General features: G+C 38.6%; 2 protein-coding genes across 5 annotated transcripts in view; both read left to right on the top strand.

Annotated features, from left to right (window-relative positions):
• Positions 1–18,932, top strand: part of AGBL4 (AGBL carboxypeptidase 4) — a gene marked incomplete at both ends in the record, with an annotated part of 937,634 nt that overhangs the window by 562,447 nt on the left and 356,255 nt on the right. The gene's annotated exons all lie outside the window — the stretch shown is intronic.
• The window catches only part of BEND5 (BEN domain containing 5), a 31,375-nt gene that overhangs the window by 2,154 nt on the left and 10,289 nt on the right, over positions 1–18,932 (top strand). Inside the window, exons 2-4 of one of the 4 annotated variants that reach the window (XM_082766601.1) lie at positions 8,012–8,058; positions 11,061–11,194; positions 12,890–13,265. In XM_082766601.1, the coding sequence (XP_082622727.1) occupies positions 11,090–11,194; positions 12,890–13,265 (481 nt within the window). In that variant the 5' untranslated portion in view covers positions 8,012–8,058; positions 11,061–11,089. The remainder of the gene's footprint in view (positions 1–8,011; positions 8,059–11,060; positions 11,195–12,889; positions 13,266–18,932) is intronic. The other 3 variants (XM_082766600.1, XM_082766599.1, XM_082766602.1) reach the window with 3 other exon arrangements.

The following is an 18,932-nucleotide window of genomic DNA, read 5'->3' as shown; positions in this document are numbered from 1 at the left end:
TGTGTTTGACAGCCTTGGAGAACTTCTCACCTAAATCCTTACTTCTGTTCTTCGTTCCTCCCTCCAGTGTGTAAAGATACTGTAGTTGAATTCAACATACGTTATGTACAAAGGATTACTTACTTTTAAAGTTGTCACTTCCTCCCCAAATTTTTAATATAGGTGTTTATTTTAGAGTGGTTATAAATACTGGTGAGAAAACTTGATCTTACGTGAAGACCCTTCAGCAGAATTTCTGGTTTATAATGACCAATTTAACTTTTACAGATTAGCATCATGATTTTTCTTTTGAAACAAGTTTTCCTTTTCTACGTTGTTTAAAAAAATGATAGTTTTAAAACTTTTACCCTCCTTATTTTCATCAGGAGTTCGCCAGGGATAAATAAGTTTTCATGCCCATAGTACAAACTTCTATTGGAGCTTTCTTTGTGTAGATAGTTCATGAAACAATTGTCTTGATTTGAGAGAGTCTAGAAGCACTTCTTTGATCTTTTGTGGTGAGGTTGAATGTTTGGAAACCTGCACACCTGTGAGAAATGCTATTGACGCTGCAGGGCAGAGGGAACTGATGTAAAGGTATCACAATTTTTTTTCCATTTATTTTTTTTTTTAAAGGGTAGTGTGTTGGGCATGCTCAGAGCATCACGTAATTGTGACAGACTTGGTATGTTGGGGAGATAAATACTGTCGTCTTCTGGATACTTCAGTAATAAGCAATATGTAGTAGTATGACAGCAGTGATAGACGAGCTGGGAGCAGGTGTGTGCTTTTCTCATGCCTGTGTGTGTGTGGTTGGGACCTGCTGGTGGTGGCGGCGGCACGCGTTGGTTTGGGAACCTTTGACTTCTTCAAAAGTTAGCCCAAGACTAACGCTAGAGCTAGGAAGGTTAACCCCAGGCTAGGACAGTTGTAGACATTTGAGCCATAGAAGGCGTACTGAAACGAATGTTCTGTTCCACAACAAGTTCAGTATTTGGTTAATAGGCAACTGTTGTTATGTAGTAATGAAGGAAACGTTTTATTTACCTCTTGAATGGAAAATACAGCTCAGCAGACTAGAGTTGCACTGTAAAGCAGATTTGGAGGTGACATGTTAACTGGTCTTTCTCATCGAGAATAGAAAAATAGGCAGCTTTTCAGAAGTTCGAGTTTGTCTTTCTGATCATCCACATCTCTCGTTTTTTCTTCCTTTGTGTCCTTTCATCAAAATGCTGACAAGCTGTTTTCTGATCCCTAGTGTTGAAATATGTGTGCCACTTGCAACTTTTTCCACTGCTATCCAATATAGTCACTGGGAGTTTTGTCTGTAAGTGTGTGCACCTTTTAGGAGCTTGTATGATTCTTAGATGACCTTACGGGAACCTTTCCTTGCTCTACAAAGTGATGAGTATTAGGTGGAACAAGCAGAGGTACAGGGACTTTAAAAAGTTTATTACTAAAGGTTGCATTTGTTAACAAGTTAATAGGGACTACTTTCTAATACATTCTGACTACAGTAAATTATTTTCCCTACCTGCTGTCCTTAACATTTCCCACCCACACAGTCATAGCAAACTGATCTCCATCAGATTCTTACTGCAGTTCCCTACCTGCCACTGCAGACATGTTAATACCTGCCTGTACCCTTATTCTTTCTTGCTCCTTTATAAAATGTTATGCTCCACTTTTTATTAAAATAGGTTAGGTGATTTAAAAAAAAAAAAAAATCTTTAAAAGCCAGTGCAGCTCATCATGAGCTAATTTGCTGTGTATTTCAGAAGGTTGTAAAATCTTTGTTCCCAGAACAATTTTAAACTATATGATTTTTGTTGCAGAGTTGGGAGTAAGTTTGAGGGTGGATACACCTGAACAAATTGAAGCTGCCTACTTTGGATAGCTGCTGGAGGAGAGGCATTGTCAAGTGCTAGAGCAGGTGAAATTTTTACAGGTTGAGATTTTAGATTTTCCCAAGAATATACAGAATTTAGGTCAGGAAGTGATCTTGATGTATAAAATTCATCCAAGGCTTTTATTTGTATTTCTGCAGGCTTGTGCTTCTTTGTGCATTATTATTATTATTATTTTTTTTGTTATTCCTTGCACTATGTGGAGTAGGCAGAGCAGGGCATAGCGGTGCCCACCTTGTGCCCATGTGGCAGCCTATGCTCAGACACAGGGCAACCAGCAGACTGCATGAGCTGTTGTGGAAGCTGCGAACTTTTCTGTTCCTAGAAAGCTCTAGGTCTGTTTCCTGTCATGATGTGCAACTCAGGCAACTGCTTCTTGGGTATTCCCAGTGTGACCCCAAGTAAAGAAGTGCAATAGGAAGCCTTCCAGTAGTAGTTGTGGTTCCTCCCAGACTGTTTTTTTTGTGTGTTTTTTTTTTTTTTTTTTTTTGTTAGTTTGTTTTGTTTTGTTTTGTTTCTGGGATAGCTGTGGAGTACCTATGGACTGACTGGGACTTTGAACTCCAGGACATCAACACGTGTCTCTTCCCACCTGTGCCTTGGGTCTTGCCTTGTGAGTGGCCCTCCTCTAGTCACTGAGTGGAGCTAAGCCCAACAGGGCACACGCTACTGAAGCAAACTTGTTCAAAATATGGTCTAGATTAAATTTATGTGCATATTTATATATATACATATCTATTTCTATATATTACTTTCTGCTGTGATATTTGAGGTGCACAGGCTCACCAAACCATTTTGCGTGTATGTCACAGAATAACCACATCACACTCTTCAACAGAACGTGGTAGTGTTCATACCACATGAATACAAGTGTGGTGGTATTCATAAAGAATATTCAGAGCCGCATTTCACACTCATCTTGTGTTTGATCCGCTTTATTCTGAACTATTTCAAGATGAAGGGTGGATTGTTATTTTTTCCCCCCTTTCTTCTAAATTTTCCTGTAGGAGCATGTCTGAGATATAAAGGGCTTATACAAAGGCACATCTTTATCATATCTGTATGTTCAGCATTGAAGCCTTAATAGGGCACATTAGCGCAAAGCCAAAAAAAAAAAGGGAACTTTTAAAACTGTTGCCTGTAACCCTCATGATAATGGTTATCGCTGTATGTCATCAGCGGCATAAAGTGCCAGTAAAAAGGCGTTTAAAAAGAATGTGTCTGTGTAAGAAGATTTTACCCCCTAGTTTTCTCTTTTCCTTTATCTCTGCATTTATTCCAGAAGGAAATATCTTTTTTTGTTCTTAAACCATTCTCAATTGACCTGCTTGCTCCTCAGTCACATTTGCTTTTTGCTTCTGAACAGTCGGAAGTCATTTACTTACGTATTTTTGTGACACTCAGGCATACAGGTCACCTACAGTGTTATTTCTCTTGATCTTTGTATGTACCTTATCCCACATAACACAAGTTAAGCTTGTAAATGTTGTATAAGCTTAACTATGGTACAAGAAAAGTATGAATTTCAGGATTTTAATCAAATTGACTTCAAAGGTAGTGTGGTGATGGTAGCTATGGTAACTAACACTTACTAATTAAAATATGCTAAAATTTGCAGGGAGTGAAAAGGGGAATTAATGTAAGTTAATGTTTTTGTTTTCTTAATTTGACTGTAAAACCTTTTTTTTTCCATGGAATTGCCTATGTGCAGTCAAGTATTTGCTGGTGTTTTTCATTCTTGTTTTTTTTACTTTTTTTAAGAAACCTTTTAAAAATAGTAGAGCCTGAACCACATCATAATTTTTGTATGTAAACTAAAAGAAATACGTGAATCTACCTGCTATTTCCATAGCAATTCATTCCTCAGTCAGAGAGAGTTGTGGAGGTTTCCTGGAGAGTTCCCTGTAGGCTGCTGCTTCATTCTGTGCTTGAATAGCTGGTGGGCAGCATCTCCACTGCTTCGTGGCCTTTTTGATCGGAAAATCATTATCAGGGTTTGGTCCTAATACCTTTCTTCAGTGTGATTCAGACTGGTCAGGGCAGGCAGATTGGCAAACTGTAGCTGGCGTTGAGATAATGATCTCCTTAAGTGAACTCTTGAACTTTTTGAGAAAAAAAATGGCTTTCATAACATAATTTTGTTTTTATAAAATATTTATCATGTCCAAACTTCTGAAAAGTAATTCCCATATTTGCGTTTCCTATATAGGTACAGATGAAAGATTTAAAAGATTGATTTTTAATATTCTACTTGCTCTAAAGGTTGCTTTTAGTTTGCTTGTTTTTGTTTTAATTTAATGGTAATTAAGTATTACTGTATTTGTTTCAGAAAGGATTAAGAGAGCTGCTTTAAAATAGCTATAATCCTTTATGTTTGACATGCTCAGGGTATTGTACAAATATTAACAAAACTGCACAACACTTCAATGGGGTAGATGGAGACATTGAGAGAGGTTGAGTTATTCAAGGTCAGTATTTAAGTAAATATTGGATCCAGGATTAAAGTTCTCCTCAGTGTAGTTTAAAACAACAAAAGATTTCCTGTTTCTCAACCTGATGTCTTTTCTTTACTTGATCTTGTACCTCCATTAATTTCTACTGCCACCAAATACTATTCTAATACCACTAAGAAATTAAATGGAAGAAACAATTTTGTTGTTAAAGGATGATAATTATTTCTATCAGAGTTTTGTTTTTAGCCATGTTGCTTTGGCTAATTATTGTTGGAGAGACTTTTTTTTTAACTTTTGAGTTAAGAAGTACTTTCTATTATCAATATGAAATATGAGAAGAAAGATAACTTCACTTTTTCTTGCAATACAAATCTGAATTTAGCTGATATTCAAATAGCAAATCTGAACAATCTGCTGATAAATGAACACGTGCACAAGGAAGGTGTTATAAAAATAGTTGAATGTTGTCCTGTGTTTTAGAAACAAGACTTCAAATAGGTGTCCACGCTGATACAGTCTCACTCTTTGCAGTATTAAACTGCATATCTCTGTTCCACTAGAGAAAAAAGTGTAGATTCAGACCTCAACCTTTGCTCCTTTGTGGTGGGTTTGGTTTTATGAGAGCAGCTGCGGGTTTGTGAACGTATTTTTTCTCTGTGAACATATTTTTATTACTGTATTGATTCTTAATGAAGGAGAGATAGTCTTGAAGTAGGGTTTCCAATGGAAGTTAGAGGTGGAAGTTGTTTTTATTCTGTCCTCTATTATTGTAGGCGTCCTCCTCCTTTCTCTTGCTCTTTGGTCTGTAGCTCCTATTTGCAAGGCAGGCATCCAACGGCTTGTCCCCATCATCAGCGGGCAGCCTTGATTCAGGCTTCTGGCATCTCGTCCCTCTCACCAGTCCTCTAACCTAACAAGCGGTACGTCAAGACCTTTCTATTTTGCCTTTTCTCAATTCCATTAAGAATTATTTTCATTCTGGCTTCTATTCACTCACATAAATGAAGTTCATAAGATCTAACAGCTTCTTTTTTTTTTTTTTTTTTTTGGCTGGCTCCTCCAGAGCACGCCCGTACCTTTTTGTGCCTTTTGGCCCTGTTTGTCACAGCGTTGTAGCTTGGTATGTCATCCTCCCTGACTTTCAGAATCCTCTTTTTGTGCTGAAGACATTCCCCACATCACTTGGTTGTCTGTTTCTGTGTTCTTTCTTGGGAAGAGCTGCAGGAGTATTTAGTTCTTAAATTTTGGGGGGTGATGTTAGCCCAGATGATGACAGCTCACAGCTCTGCCTTTTTAATCCTTACTTTTCTCGTTGACTCAGATTTCTTTCCAGCTTCCTTCTCTGTAATCCTTATGCAGAAAACTTTCTTTCAGCTTAAGCTTAGGATAGCCCGAGATATTTTCCTACCATTTCTGTCCAACTAAATGTACTTCATGTGTGTGTTTTCATTGTGCCCAGTCTCTCTCTCTTTTTTTTTTTTTTTCTGGAATCTCTTTTTCAACTTCCAATAAAGCTCTGCTCCAATCTGAAGGAAAAAAAAATAAATAAAACAATATAGTGAATTATTATATCCAAATGACGAATTGACTGTGCCAGCACCTGGTGGATGCCTCTTGGCCTACTGCCCTCCTTTGACCTACGTCAGGTTTGGTGGCACGTCACTTACTTCTTCAAGTAAGTTTTGCATTTCTGCAGCCATCCGTTACCCTGTGTTGTACACTGTTGTCGTTCTGAGTTTCTTCCACTTTGGTGGTGGCCTTAACCTCCACTGCTTCTAGCCCTGGGGAGTTTTACATGAGATTTTTCTTCCTCTGTATTCTGAACACTTTGAGAGCTAGCAGGATCGTTGCATTTTCTCAGATCTCTTCTTCCTCTTTGCTTGCAGTATATGAGCTAAGAACGTCATTTATGATTTTCCTTTTTCCATTTTCAGATAAACTAGCTGCCTTTTGTTGTTGTTGTTATATTATCGTGCTGTTTTCATTTTCAGTCACAGCAATATTGATTATTGTTTATTTGTGCTTAAGTGGCACTTAGGAATCCATGCCCTGTGGTGCTTTCTGTGTGTATTTGTTTTGAAGCGCCAAGTATACCTTTGCCTGTGGGCTTTCTGTTTTGGTTCTTGAGTGTCTTTCTCTCTACTTGTGCTCTTTAAGTAGTGCAGAGCCTCCTGAGGCAGATGATGTTTGCAGTCAGCACTGAGGCAGCTCAACACAGCAGCATGGGGGGAATTTGGTGCAGGTGCTGCCCATATGTGTTGGGTATATGCCTAAAAACGGGAAGGGCGATGTTAAATTTTTTGAACTGTCAGTATATCATTTTCCACAAGGGGTGGAATTTTTTTTTTGAAGGCTTAGGGGAAGGATGAATTTTGCTCAAGGTTCTCTCGTTTTATTATTATAAGATTTATAGCATCACCAAGCCGCTTGCTTGGACTGATCCCAGACCTGCCATCCCTCATCTACTCAGAGTGCAGCGCTCTCTTCCTCTAGTTTTCCAGCTTTTACTCCAAAGGTGGAAAAAACAGCACTTGAACTATTTTTTCAAAGGGATTAGTTTTTTCAGTCCTTACTCCTAAATTAGAAAGTAAAGAATGTTTTAAGGAGACTTGGAGATTTTTTTATAGTTGTACTCTACGTCCCAGGATAGGGTGTGCAGTTTTAGATCACTCACAGAGTTTTACTTGAATTTAACTACCTCATTTCCTGCCCTGTCAAATTCGCTTTGTCTGCCTCAGTTCCCTGCTGCTGCAGGCTTGAAGCTATTGCATTTTGGCCTAGATCTGCCCATCCTGACACTGAAATGAAGGCCTGACTGTGAAGAAAGCGTTCCAGGAACAGTTTATCCTTCGCGAGTTGATACAGTCTCTTAGGCAGGGTTGGTTTTTTGGCCTTTTTTCCTTTGGCACTGCTGAGGCCGGATGTCTACCAATGCTCTCTGAAATGTCTCTGCAGTTGGCTGTCTTCTGGTACCCTGTCTTTTTGGCACTCTGGTGGGTGTCCACGTGGGCTGGGACCGCTGGCCCTGGAGCCCTGCGCTTCCACATGGCTGGCCGGCACGATCGCTCCATCCCGACCTTTTCCTGCAGCGCTGGTATCCCAGCCTTCTTGGTTCTGTTCACCAAGTCACAAAATATAATTTTATTTGTCTGATGTTGTGGCTGCTGTGCACAAAAGCGGTTTTTCCTAATTTATCAGAGCGCGTGTCTTCAGCATGCCTTTTCTTAAAGGGCAGAAGGCTTCAGTGTTGTCGTGCTTGCACCACAGTTCTGCAGCGCGTATTTTGTTACAGGTACCTAATTAGCTGTGTTAAGCGCTAGTTCTCAGTAGCTGGTTTTGCTAAATCATTTATTCCACTTATCGGAAAAACAGTAAGCGCAACTTCATAGCAATCTTCTTGTGGCCATCCGAGGGAAGGTATAATGTTTAACTTGTAGTGAGGTTTAAATGACTGGGGACGAAGTCTAGCCAAACGATTCACATCATTTCAAAGAAGGTTCAGTGACAGCATTGCTGGGACTGCCTTTCACTTTCTTAACGTGTTCTGTGGCTGCAGTCACTGAATTGCATCTTGTTCAGTCATTTAGGTTCATATCCTGATTTGCTTCTGGCTCAAAATTTGTGTGTGATTTGCATTTTGCTGGATTCCTGTTTTGTCCTTGTCTTTTGTAGGCTTGCACAACAGCAGAAACGGAGGCCTAAGGAGAACTGCTCGAAAGGCACGTTCATGTTTCTCCTCCCCCTCCCCCTGCTCTACTCTCACTTCCCTCCCTCCCCTTCCCAAATTCCATTAATATTTACAGAACACGAGCCAGTACTTCAGCATTATCCTCAAATTCAGAATGAGATTTTTCTGGCTCTGTCTACAGCTAATGTGGAAGACAACAGACGTTAGAAATGCACTTAAAAAAAGGAAAAACAAAAGACCTTTCATATCCAACACACTGGATGAATTGTGTTAGGTTTAAATAGGCCTAGAAAGAGCTGAACATATGTAAGAAAATATTATATGTAATTCCATTGGAAGACAGAGGAACATAACATTTTTAGCTCATAAAGTAAATGAAAAAAATACTGAGCTTTAATTTACATAAACACATTTTTACCATTGTCTCTTCAAATTTAGTGCACGTGGGGAAATGAGTTCAACTTACTGGCTCATTTACAGGTTAAGCAGTAAAATCAAAGAGTCACACAAAAAGTTTTGTCAAACATAAGAAAGACCTGTGTTGGTAGTTCTGCACCGATAGTTTAAAAACTAAGCATTTGTAAGGAGCTATAAATAAACTTGTACCTTCAGCCCACCTGTAAAGTTTTGCAAATACAGATTTCACACACAAACTGAGAAATTGGGAGGGGAATGGAGAGTGAAGAAGTCAAATAGCTTTATTTGACCCCGAGCTAGGTATTTTCTTTCATTTCTGTTGTTCAGAGTATTAAATATGTTCTTAACCTCTCTAAGTTGACTTAAAAAATAAAAAGCCAAAACCAAAAGATAAATATTTCTGTTCTTCCAAACTGTTTTTATTTTAGTGTTGTTTTATTTGTCAGAAAGTATTTGCTGACTTGACTGTAGTCCGCACATGCACTTACTCCTTGGCGACCCTTTCCCGTGACCGTTTCAAGGCTTTCTTTTCCCTGGCCGAAGAGTGGCCAGGGTCTGTTTCCAGTTTGCCTGGGGTTCTGGCTAGTGTTGACCTCAGGCAGTTGCCAGCAGACACTTTAGATAACTGTGAAGCAATTGGATCGTGTCCATCTTGTTACGAGGCCAAGGGTTATTTCAGACCATAGAAGCAGATCTACATCCTTTAAGTGTAGAAGAAATTCATTTACATGTTCTGTGGGAGATAGTTTGGCAAAGCAACCTGGAGAAGCTGGCTCTGCAATGAGAGTGTGCTCAAAGGACTCCTCAATCTATCAGGTGGCCCAAAGTATGTAGACACAGAAAAAAGTAGTTTTTCATTCAGTATGGGTTTTTGAACTTCTCTTCTGTGAAGGTGCCAGTACCTATCAGCCTGTTTTTCAGTCTCTAAATTTTTAGATTTTTAAATAAGAGCTCCCGTTTTCTTCTCTGACAGTGGAAGTGAGCTATCTTACTCTTCTGATGAACCTACATTTTCCAGATGAATGAAAATGTAGGTTTTTGTCTTTTTGTGTGTGTTTGTTTTGTTTGTTTTTGTTTTTTCCAAAACTGAAACAGTTGGATTGCCTTTTGTTTTACTGGGATAAGCATCCATGGTGCTCTGGGGAACAGAGAATGATCTAAAATAAGCCTAGCTGTTTTTCTGCTGTTTATCTGTTTCTTTTTTGCATCTGTCTTAGTATTTATTGCTACCATCTGCATTTCATTTCAGGTTGTCTAATGTCTTATTCTGCATTTTCTGTGCCTATTCTTTTTACATAGCCTTGGGCTGTAATATCACCATTTGCCTACAAGAGATCCATTTCTATCTGTAACAAAATGAATTGCATTCATCTGTGTAATTCATTTCTAATGAATGCCTCACTCCTCATTAAACAGTGATTTACCTTTGTTTCCCTTTTCTACACTGTCAACACAAACCATTCTGAGGTCCTGTGGAGAGATGCTAATTTGAGAAAGCAAAAGTCAATGCAACTGAGCACTCAGAAATGCCATCCTCATTGGCACTTTCAAAAATATTCATGGGACGCTTTCTGAAATACAGTTTGCAGGTGGATAAGAAGACTCAAAATGTTTTCTTATTCATAGACTTCCAGTTCACAAATACAACACTTCAGAATTTAAATGCATCTCTCCTTGTCAATGTCTTGAACAGGTAGACAAGCTTGTGCTTTTATTAAGACCTTGTTTGCTCTGCAGTAATTTTACAGATCACAGGCACACCCAGGGGGATGATACTCTAGATTCCCTGTCCTCTCTGCAGCTTATCAGAACTGTTAAAATTTTTCAAACTTATTTTTAGGAGGATGCTTTGAAATACTTAAGTTTTAGAAATATTAGAGTCTTTTGGAGTCAAAAATATTTTACTTCATTTTTGCATGAGATTCAAAGATTAAGATGACCATTTATTGGTTTCATATATCTCTGAAGGAAAAGGATTAATAGTATTAAATAATGAAGTAGGGGTCATATAATTATTTTGATACAGATTTGGTCTATGTTCAGGCTTTGCTGCAGTGCCCATTCGATGTGTCCTGCAGCATCCACTTTTCCTGCCGTGATTGTTGCAGAACAGTAGAATCTGCCATGTTTGCAAATAGATCTGTACTGCTCGCAGATGATAGACAAAGTGTAGGGTAAATTACCAAGTTTATTTTCGTTTTAAACCTAAGCAGAATTTGAACTGTAGCAACAGATAATGAATATGAAAATACTGTTGGTAAATATAATTTAAAGCAATACAGATGTTTAGTAGGAAGTTGTCTTATTTACAGCATCTTTAACGCTTACTTCAGTGATAGTACTACCTACTTGTTAAAACTTTTGATGATTCCAATAAATTTAGCTTGGCATTTTACAGTTATTTGCGCTTGTGTTTGGCCAGATCAATCTCCTGTTGAAACTCTAGAATTGTCAGTGGCTATCAGTTGAGTTACACCATGGATTAATTTGAGGGGATTGAAGCATGGGAAACTTTTTTTTTTTTTTTTTAATACTGTTCTTGCCTAAGTCATGCAGCATTTGGAAGTAAGAACGCTGATTAATGTAACAAAATTTTATTTTTAATATACGTTTTAGAGGACAAAACTGACCTTGAGAACAGTGTGATGCAGAAGAAAATTAAAATCCCCAAACTCTCTCTCAATCACGTAGAAGAAGCTGGGGAGGTTACAGATTATGGGGAAGAAGATGTGGAGCTTAGACACAGTAAGGTACTGAAGTCTTTCCTTTTTTTTTTTTCCTTTTTTTTTTTTTTTTTTCCCTTTTCCTCCTCCCTCCCTCTTTTTTTTTTTTTTTCTTTTTGAAGTTCTTGGGGCATATACAGCTGTTGTAGTTTAAGAATTCCAGGCCTGCTTTTGATCCCATTAAAACATTGTGTTTGTTGTAATTGGGTCAAATTGGGGGTGGAGGGATGGGATATGGGTTTTCAGAAAACTGATTTATTTGCAAACATTTTCCTGTTTATACAGTCTGCACAGCTTAATTGCCATTTGAGATTTTTTGGAACAATTCTTTCATTTTGCCCAGAATGCTTTAAAAATGACCGGTTGCATGAATACTGAGCAGTTTGCAGTGGCACTTTTGACATGTTGCGTTCTGCCTGTCTGGAATTGGAAGGGGTGCCCTGAGACATCCCAAATACAGCAGTGGTTGAGAAGACAGACTGACGAGACAGCATCCCTCCATTATTGTTGCCTGTTGCATTTTTAGGTCCAGATGACAGAAACCCACTATGTAACTGTATTTATTTTTCGATATCAAATGATTTCTTTAAAAGTCTGCCAGCCTTCAGAATAACATATTGCTCTGTGGCTTCATGTGTTTTGCAGATGCAGGAGTGATACTAGTATGTTTCTTTATGGTGGGCCAGCATTTTTTTAGAGCATGCGTGGAGCAGGCATAACATCAAATAATCTCATTTTCTGCCACATTACTCATGGATATTGTGGTATGGGAATTGATAGTGTCAGCTTCTTGTCTCTAACCTATGACCTATATTTGCTTTCCTTGCAGTTGCTTGGAAGTTCAAATGCTTTTTCCACATTTGGCCAGTAAAACTTAGTGACTTTTACCCATGCTGTTACATTTTAATACTACTATCCTGGCCCCAGGAAAGAGGTGTGCTTTAATTTGTAGGGTTTGGGTTTTGTTTAGAAGACTGAAGGTAAATTTCTGCTTAGAGTTCAAAGGAGATGAAGCCTCTGCAATGCAGTACTAATGTAGAAGAAGTCAGTGGATCAAGGAAATGAGACTAGATGATACATTCTGTCTCCAGTTTCAGTGTTTACAATTCCCTTTCAGTGTGTTCTGATAGTGTTAACTCAGTCACTTGCATCACCCAACTGGGTGATGTACTAGAGGAATAACCAGAGAAGGCTTTGATTCCTAAAGTGTGGGAAGGACAGTCCCCCTGTGTACAAAACAGCTTTCAGTGGTATGCTCCTTTCATCTCTGATGTTTTTACAGGTGACAAACACAGCACATAATTGATTGTTTCTCTTACCAGAAAATTCATTGTTGTAGGAAACCTAGATGTTAGGTGTAAACTTTAAAAGAAAAGAGATCCAGATCCAGTATTTTCTTTAAATAAATTATCTTTGTGTATGGAATCAAGTGACCTAAATACACTCAGCTTGCTTGCAAGTGTTGCACAAATGCAGAAACAAAGGCCTTTAACAGCCTCAGAAGTTCATATATGCATTAAGCTGAATTACACGTGCATGCTAGTTAAGAGGTCTGTCTCCATACAAATCTGTTAGGCAGAACATTTTTGCAGGCAGTCTGTCATGTCTTCTTTTTCTTTAAATAAAAATAAAAATAAAAATATGAACAGTTCACAAATCTGTAGAATTTTACTTGTATTAAATCTTACTGCTCTTCTAATTTATTTTTATTGTAACGTGCAGAGGCAAGATGGGAGGAAACAAAGTGAAGGTACACACAAAAGCATCGAAGCAGTTGTTGCTCGCCTTGAAAAACAAAATGGGATGAGTCTCAGTAATACTTCCAGCCCTGAGGAGGCTTTTATGGAGACTTCAGAAGGGATGAACAACATGGACGATGCTGTAGTTCCTCGGATTCTCTATGAAGAATTGCTGAGGAGTTACCAACAGCAGCAAGAAGAAATGAGACACATTCAACAGGAGCTTGAGAGAACGCGGAGACAGCTTGTGCAACAGGCAAAGAAGCTAAAGGAGTATGGGGCACTCGTGTCAGAAATGAAAGAGCTCAGAGACTTGAACAGGAGACTCCAGGATGTACTGCTTCTAAGACTAGGTAGTGGTAAGTGCCGGACTTAAATGGGACGAGTTTTAATGAATTTTGCAAGTGTGATCAATAGTAATGGAAACATTTTTGAAGAATAGCAGTGGTTGTTAAACTGGACATTGAATGTTAAAAGGGTTTTCTGCTATGGCTGTACAATATATGTCGAATTTGTATGATCTGTATGTCTGGGTTTTTCTTTAATGATAGTAGAGGTCTTTGTGCTGGTTTGGTTGAATCAGAGTTCCGTTTTAAGCAGCTGTATTTTAACAGGTCTCTGAACTTCCAGTATATGCTGAAAAAGATAATAAAGTTTCATCTGCAAAATATGCCAATATGTTCCAGTTTTAAAAAGAAGAAAGAAAAGGCAGTACAATGAATATTTGGGCTAAAACTATTCTATTCCTTTCAGTTAGGGATTTTGTTTTTTGTTATGTGACTGTGTTACCTTCAATTTTCTGCCCCCTCTTCCCTTTAGTGGTACATTGGAATGTGATATACACCTGGGCTTCTTAGCAGTGGCTTTAAACAGCCGTGCTATTTAAAAAAAATAGTGGATTGTTAAAGATAATTTAAAAACCATTCTATATTAGTGTCCCATTATCAATACTTGTTACAAAATACAGGCTTGTGTAATTTGGATTTAAAATTTAAATATCTTGAATCAATTGCTAATTTGTTTTGGTTTATAACAATTATTTAACGGTTATGTTGGAATAAATGGGAAAAAAGACAAAATAAAAATTTCATCATTTTCATTGAAGATGGTACCGTGGAATACCTTCAAATATTTTACTGATTTATATTTGTTTGCTATTAGAATGTGGTACTGTTGTGTTGAAGGAGATTTGCTTGGTGACTGAAACTTGGTTAAAATTTGTGCATCCAAACTTAGCATGCTGTGTCTTATGTCTGCGTTTGTGTATCTGGAAAATTAATTTTTGCATGTAAATTGGATATCGGCTCTTCTACTTGACTTGAACGAATGCATGCAATGCATGGGGGTCCGAACTCCATTCATGTACAAACTTGAACCCAAGAGAGCATGTGCCTGTGCATGCATTAAGGTGTGTCTGCAAATTTGGAGCCAGGTTCTCGAAGTAGCTGCTGAAGATTTAAACTGGGTGTTTGATTGTGAATGCTCATCATTATTACGCTGTGCATAATTAAAATGTCATTACTTATTATAAACATTATAGTTAAACTTTTTAAATAAAACTAAATAGGCAAGATTTCCACAATCTGCAAAACACAATGTGGTTGGCAGTAGATTCCAGTGAGCTTTCTAAAAATTTTCCTTGGATGGAGAGATGTTTCTTCATCTGCAAGTAGTTAGCTAGAATTTATGTGAATGGAGCACCAGCCAGATGTTAGTAGGCAATGGGGCTGAACAGTGTAAAATACCAATTTGACTTGACAGCAGTTTGAGTGGTGAGACCAGCAATGAAATGAAGGCAGCTTCTGAATTCTGTCTTGTTTCTTTCACTTTAAGAAAGGAGGGATGCATTTTTACGTGAGCCAAGTCAAGAAAGCTTAGAAGAATAAAAAAATCTTGAATAAAAAAATCTGAATCTTCGCTCTAAGTTTTGGGCCAGATTTTCAATTGTATCAGTCTGCCACCTGCTTTGCAGTTGAAAATACATCTTCATTCCATTGAAGACAAGTTTTTTTAATTTAATCACATACCTGGGCGAATATGAATTATCAATAACTTCCAGAAATCCCTTGTAATAATTATTTGTAACATTAAAACATTATGGAGGTGGGTTCTGTCCTTAATCCCTTTGGAGTTTGATGGAACTTTTCATGGACAACAAAGTTAGAGTTTTGGTCCTCTGGGCTGTGTCGTGTGTGTGTGTGTGATGTGGTAATTCGATGTACTAACTGCTGTTAATTCTATTGCCTTTCCTTGTAGTCTTATAGTGAAACAACCCAGTTCTAGAGAGATCAGTACAAAATTCTGGTAAGATTAGACAGGGAGACATCTTCAGCAAGTTATTAATTAGAGAGTCTGATGACAGTCTGAAAAAGTGCTAATTTTAATCAAGAAATAGATATATAAAGACTTGTTTAGTCTTCCTTACTTTACAGTTTTATAAACGAGGTATATTTGAGTATGTGAATAATCTGTGAAAATTGTTCAGAAAATATATTACATCCTGAATTTATCTTCAGTTGTTGTGGTGATCTCTTAAACCTAGAGTTTCAAATTACATGTAATTTATGTTACGCTTTACTTCTAGCAAGCTGGACTTAATGCAAACTAATTGCATTTCTGTTTCACCTTGGAGACTTCTGATTTCTTTGCATGAGATGACAGCTGGTTTGTGCTGATGAATTGCAGCTGTGGGAAACGCGTGCCTGTTGCCATTTTAAACTCGCAGATCAAATATAGAACACCCTCTTGAGCTAACATTCAGTCAAGTATTCAGTCTTCTAATTTCCCATTGATATGTCGATTTCAGTGAGAAGTTAGAAGTCAGCGTATATCCAGACCTGGCCCTTCATCTCTGATACTAGAACTTGAGCCACTCGTGTGGGAAGAGTGGGGTTCGTCATCTTTCACGTGGTGACACTGAATTGCTGTTTGCTTTAAAAGAGCCTTGAAAACAGCTATGGCAAATGACAGTAGTGAAATCACTACTGATCCATAGGGAAAATATTGAAGATTTTTTTTATGTTTTTGGTATACTGTTGCCCAACAGATCGCTTCCTTGAGGACATGGGCATTTGACCAGGGTTCTAGGCCTCAGCACGGTGGGGGAAAAAGGCTGACAGTAGCGGAAGAGGTTACGGTATCCCTTACCATACTCCATGAAGAACGCGCACAGCCAAAAACTCTTTTCCCTTGCCTACTTTGAGATCAGGAAGCCTTGTAATCATAGGCCTTTTCTGTTTTCTTTCCTCTGTTGCACCTGAAAATGCACTAATTTACCCTGTTTGTACTAATAGAGAATGAGGTGATTTAGAGAATTACATCGATGACTCTTTCCTGTAGGCCTAATTTTAAATACCCCTTAGATTACAGAAGATAAGAATTTCAAAAACTTTTAAAAGTAGGGGATCTCCAAGTATGACATGTATGGTTTACTGTGATTGTACATGACCAGAAATAGTGAAGTTGTAGCAGGGATAATGTTTTGGTGTAGTTTTCCCTCTGATACATACTGCATTTCCGTGTTGCACTGCTAAGAATTAACATTGCTTTAAAGCCTGAGAGTGTATCCACCTTCATTCAGTCACAAAATGGTTATTTTTATCATGGTCTTTTCAGCGATGTAGTTTACAGAGTCTTGGGAGTGACAACAAGATAGGGAGAATGAAACGGTATTTGTGTTGTACCACACACTTAAGCAACTACCATTATTCAGCTTCTCTGGGTTTGTTTGGCTTTTTGATGGAGAGAAAAAAAAAAAAAAAAAAAACACGTTTCTGTCAAACAAGAGTACAGGAAATACTGTTTATAAAATATTACCACTTCACAGACTCCTGTTGTTTTCCTACAAATCTTGGTAGGCTGTGTTAGCTCAAGAGGTGTTAAAGAGAAGCCTTCTGCCTCTTCATACAACGTTTGAAGTTGTTGGCCTCTCAGGGAAACTTTACAATCAGAAGGAGAAGGATTTTTTGTGATAAAACATTTGTGTCCTTGTTGCATTTTGAAGAACTGTCTTCATTTTTTCATGATCCATATGTAATAAATATGTTGTACCTGTACTCCGTTCTGGTGAGGCCTCACCTGGAGTACTATGTTCAGTTTTGGGCCCCTCACTACACGAAGGACATCGAGGCCCTGGAGTGTGCCCAGAGAAGGGCTACGAGGCTGGTGAAGGGTCTGGAGCACAAATCCTGTGAGAAGCGGCTGAGGGAGCTGGGGGTGTTTGGTCTGGAGAAGAGGAGGCTCAGGGGAAACCTTATTGCTCTCTACAGCTACCTGAAAGGATGTTGTGGGGAGCTGGGGGTCTTCTCACAGATAACTAAGTGATAGGACTAGAGGGAATTGTTGTGCCAGGGGAAGTTTAGGTTGGAAATTAGGAGACATTTTTTCTCAGAAATTATTAAATACTGATACATCAGTCAAGCGATGGAACAGGTTGCCCAAGGAGGTGGTGGAGTCACTGTCCCTGGGGGTGTTTAAGGAAATGTTGGATGTTGTGCCTAGGGACATGGTTCAGTGGGTGACGTTGGTAGTAGGGGTATGGTTGGACCAGATGATCTTGAAGGTATTTTCCAACCTTTATGATTCTATGATTATTATTAAGCCTACTTTTTATGTCCCTGCCCATTCATTTCTTTACAATAAGATGCAGAGCATGAAGCTTCAAAGAGAGAACCTGAAGTACCGTGTATGGTAATTCAGGCACACAAGATCCAATAGTACAAAGGCAATAATGCAGGTTGTATGTCTTTTTATGTCTAATTCACAACATGTGGGGCTGGAAATTCAGTCTGCAGTAGTTAGTGAAAGCAGCCTACCTAGTTAGAGGTAGATTTCTGTTTGGGAAGAAGAATCAGCAGTGTATTAATGAAGACAATGTAAGGGCTTTCTGTTGGTGATTTCTAAGCAGTAAAGCATGAATTGCTATAGAGGTCTTTCCAACTTGTTAGAGCTATGGTTACTGGGGACTTTTGTCAGCTATTTTTCCTGGGGAACTCTGGAAACCAAATCCCAGCTCTGTCAATACATTATTACAAACACACAGTGAAAGACCTAAATAGTAGGTAAAAATATTTAACCTGAGATAACTGTTTCCTCCTAGGAAGAAAGTGGTTATGCTTAGGTATTTTCCTCAGTGTTTTTCAAAGTGTAAGAATAACGTATTTGAAGAAAGCTCAAAATAGTGCTCTGTTGAAGAATGTGCTCTTAAAGGAAGAGCTAAAAGTTCACTTCTCCATCTAACTTCACACTGGCAATTATGTCACTGCATCTGCCAACGCGAAGATTTGTGCAAAGACTCTGGATGGTTCAATCGATCAAAAACTTTCCCCCATCTGACTCATTTTAGCAGTCTCAAGTATAGAAATTTCAGTTTGTTTCAGTCTCACTGTTCCGTATGCATGAGAATTCAGGTGCTTGTTAAGGTTACTATAAAATTGCAATGCAAATGGTCTGTTTTCTGCAATTCTTCAGTTGCGCCATGTTTGCATCGCACATGGCTCTTAAATACTGTTCTTAAGACACTCAGTTGGTAGCTCTGCTGTGTGGTCGTGCGAGTTGCCCAGGCAATTTCTAGTTGTTCCTCAGCACCAAGTGGCAGTCATCTGAGAACATTTAGCTAGCTACGTAGGAGCAGAATAAGCTATAGGATAAATGTCAAATACTGACAATGGAGGAAACACTGATATGACTGTGTACTAACCTGTGAATGAAACTGCATGAAGTAGGAGGAATGAATACTTTGGTTGTTCCACGCACAGGAATTATTTAAGATGCGTGACTCAAGAGATGAGTTCTGGTGCCAGGCTGACTTGCAGAGTTAGATCAATTCAGGGCTCGGCTGGTGCATGATGGTGACATGCTGACTGAATTGTTGAATATATGCAATACCTGGTACAGTGTAGTTCTTACAAGTGGGTGAGTTTTTCCTTATAGCTGTTGGAAGGGGGTAATAATTGTGGTGTCCAGGCCCTGAGCTGGCAACTTGGCCGTTAGTGCACCACCCTCCTGCCTGGAACCTCAGCGGCTGC

The sequence above is a fragment of the Aythya marila genome, assembly GCF_965140915.1.
Source record: "Aythya marila genome assembly, chromosome: 8".
NCBI classification, from domain to species: domain Eukaryota; kingdom Metazoa; phylum Chordata; class Aves; order Anseriformes; family Anatidae; genus Aythya; species Aythya marila.
The sequence above is the reverse complement of the archived record's forward strand: the minus strand, read 5'-3'. Positions and strand labels throughout refer to the sequence as shown.